The following is a 2671-nucleotide window of genomic DNA, read 5'->3' on the forward strand; positions in this document are numbered from 1 at the left end:
GCTCTCCCAGGGGTGTCGGTTTCCCCAGGGGCCCTGCCAAGGGTGGAGGCACTCCCAGGGGCCCTGCCAGGGGCGGTGGCGCACCTAGGGGCATTTTAAAGGTGCGGTGGCGCCCACACGGTCCCTCCTAAGGTCACCGGTTTCCCCAGGGGACCTCTCAGGTGTGGTGACGCCCCCAGGGGCCCGCCAAGGGGTAACGTCGCCCACAGGGGCTCTTCTTACGGGCCACGCTGACCCTGAGGAGAGCCCCTGGGGGCATCGCTGCCCCTAAGAAGAGTCCCTGGGGGACACCTCATCCCTTGGGGAGCCTCTGGGGACACCTCTGGGCATCGACACCTCCCAAAGGTGTCGGTGCTCCCAGGGACCCTGCCAAAGGTGGCGGCGCTCCGAGGGGCCTTGCCAGGAGCGGTGATACACCCAGGGGCATTTTCAAGGTGTGGTGGCGCCCACAGCGTCCCAGCCAGGGGCACTATTTTCCCCAGGGGACCTCTCAGGTTTGGTGGCGCCCCAAGGGGCCCTCCGAGGGGTAAAGTTGCCCCCAGGGGCCCGCCAAGGGGTAACGTCATCCCCAGGGGCTCTTCTTAAGGGCAGCGATGCCTCCAGGGGCTCTCCTCAGAGTCAGCGGTGCCCCGAGGGGATCTTTCAAAAGCAGTGGAGCCCCAAGGGGCGGCGGTACCCTGAGGGGTCTTCCCAGGGGCCCTACCAGAGGAGCCCCCTGACAAGAGACCCATAGCTTTTGGTCATAGTGTTGTACCTATTTCATACGCCCAGGAATTTTTTACTTAGCTGTGATTGGTGGATTAAAATGTAAATCCATGTAACAACCAATAGGAGAGCAGGGCAGTCAGTCAGCACAACACCCCAACTCATGTTATGCTGTTGGATATTTATTCTCCTTTACATTGTTCATGGTGCTATGATACTGGAAATGCGATGGGCTGTGTATTATTCATACCTCCTATTGTTCTAAATATGCAAAAACAACTGCCTCCATGGTCATTACAGTGATAGTGCCCCCTGGTGCTCTTCCATTTGCCCTACGAGGTGTGTCGCCCTTAGGGGCTCTCGCAGGGGTGTCGGTACCCCCAAGTGCCCTGCCAAGGGAGTCTGCACACCCAGGTGCCCTGACAGGGGCGGTGGCGCACCCAGGGGCTTTACAAGGTGCGGTGGTGCCCAAAGGGGCCATCCCAGGGGCACCAGTGCCTCCAAGGGCCCTCTCAGGTGTGGTGGCGCCCCCAGGGGCCCGCCAAGAGATAACGTCGCCCCCAGGGGCTCTTATTAGGGGCAGCGATGCCCTCAGGTGCTCTCCTAAGGGTCAGCGGTGTCACCAAGGGACCTTCCAGAGGCGGTGGCGCCCAAAGGGGGCTGCGGTAGCCACAGGGGCCTTCCCAGGGTCGCTACCTCACCTGTGAGGTCCCCTGGGAGCCCCGCTCTTCCAGAAGGTCCCCTGGGGACTCCATCGCCCTTGGATGGGCCACATGGGGCCATTGTTGTCCCTGGGAGGTTCCATGGGAGCGCTGCTGCCCCTGGCAGGGCCCCTGAGGGTTCCACCGCTTCTAGAAGGCCCCCGGTGGGCGCCATCATCCCTAGCAGGGCCCCTGGGGGCGCCGACACCCCTGAGACATCCCGTGGGGGGGGGGGGCGGGGCGCATCCCCCCTGTGAGAGCTTCTGTGGGCACCACCACGTCTGTAAATGGCCCCTGGGAGCACCACAGGCCATGTCAAGTCCCCTGAGGCCTCCACCGTTCGTGAGACCTGGAAGCGCCGTTACGTCTCAGAGGTCCCCTGGGAGCGCCGTTGTTCACTGGGTGGGCCTCTGGGGGCGCCACTTCCCTTGGCAGGGCCTCTGAGGGAGCCACCGCCTCTAGCATGGCCCCTGGGGGCGCCATCACCTCTGGCAGGGACCCTGGGGGCGCCCCCTTCCTTGATAGGGCTCCTGGGGGCGCCAACACCCCTGACAGAGCCCCTTGGGGCGTCGCACCTGGTAGGACAAATACGAGGGCCCCAGGGGACACTGTCACTGTAGGGACCCTGGGGACAGTTGTTTTTGCACATTTAGAACAATGGAAGATATGAATAAAACACCGCCCATCGCTTTTCCTGTTTCATCTCTATAAGACAATATAAGGAGAATAAATATCCAACAAGGGAAAACATAGAAGTTCAGGGGGTGTTGTGCTGACTGACTTGCTCTGTTCTCCTATTGGCAACATTACTTGGATTTGTTTTAGTCAACCAATCATAGTTAAGTAAGGGATTGCTGGACGACACTACGATCAAAACCTATAAGTGTCCATGCAGGGGACGCCTCTGGTAGGGCCCCTGGAAAGGCCCCTGTGGCTACCGCAGCCCTTAAGTGCGCCACCGCCTCTGGGGGCACCACTGATCCTGAGGAGAGCCGCTGGGGGCATCGCTGTCCCTAAGAAGAGCCCCTGGGCGCGACGTTAACTCTTGGCGGTCCCCTGGGGGCGCCACCACACCTGAGAGTTCCCCTGGGGGCACCGGTGCCCCTGGGATGGCTGCTGTGGGCGCCACCCCACCTGGTAAAGCCTTTGGGTGCGCCACCGCCCCTAGCAAGGCCCCTGGGAGCGCAGATACCCTTTGCAGGACCCCTAGGGAAACCGACACCCCTGGGAGAGCCCCTAAGGGCGACGCACCTGGTAGGGCAAAT

At 61.8% G+C, this 2671-nt stretch overlaps 2 protein-coding genes across 2 annotated transcripts; one reads left to right on the forward strand and one right to left on the reverse strand.

The window, feature by feature from the left end:
* Positions 1-593: 593 nt before the first annotated feature.
* Positions 594-1663, forward strand: LOC121857038 (basic proline-rich protein-like). Its single transcript, XM_042352871.1, has 3 exons — positions 594-672; positions 1006-1221; positions 1314-1663. Exons 1-3 carry the CDS (start codon positions 594-596, stop codon positions 1661-1663), a joined length of 645 nt encoding a protein of 214 aa, XP_042208805.1.
* Positions 1664-1721: 58 nt separating this feature from the next.
* LOC121857041 (U1 small nuclear ribonucleoprotein C-2-like) lies at positions 1722-2411 on the reverse strand. Its single transcript, XM_042352886.1, has 2 exons — positions 2345-2411; positions 1722-2020 (listed from the first exon to the last, which is right to left on the reverse strand). The coding sequence occupies exons 1-2, from the start codon at positions 2409-2411 to the stop codon at positions 1722-1724; spliced, it is 366 nt and encodes a 121-aa protein (XP_042208820.1).
* Positions 2412-2671: the final 260 nt, after the last annotated feature.

This window comes from Homarus americanus, unplaced genomic scaffold, assembly GCF_018991925.1.
Source record: "Homarus americanus isolate GMGI-L3 unplaced genomic scaffold, GMGI_Hamer_2.0 scaffold1024, whole genome shotgun sequence".
In the NCBI taxonomy this organism is placed as follows: Eukaryota; Metazoa; Arthropoda; class Malacostraca; order Decapoda; family Nephropidae; genus Homarus; species Homarus americanus.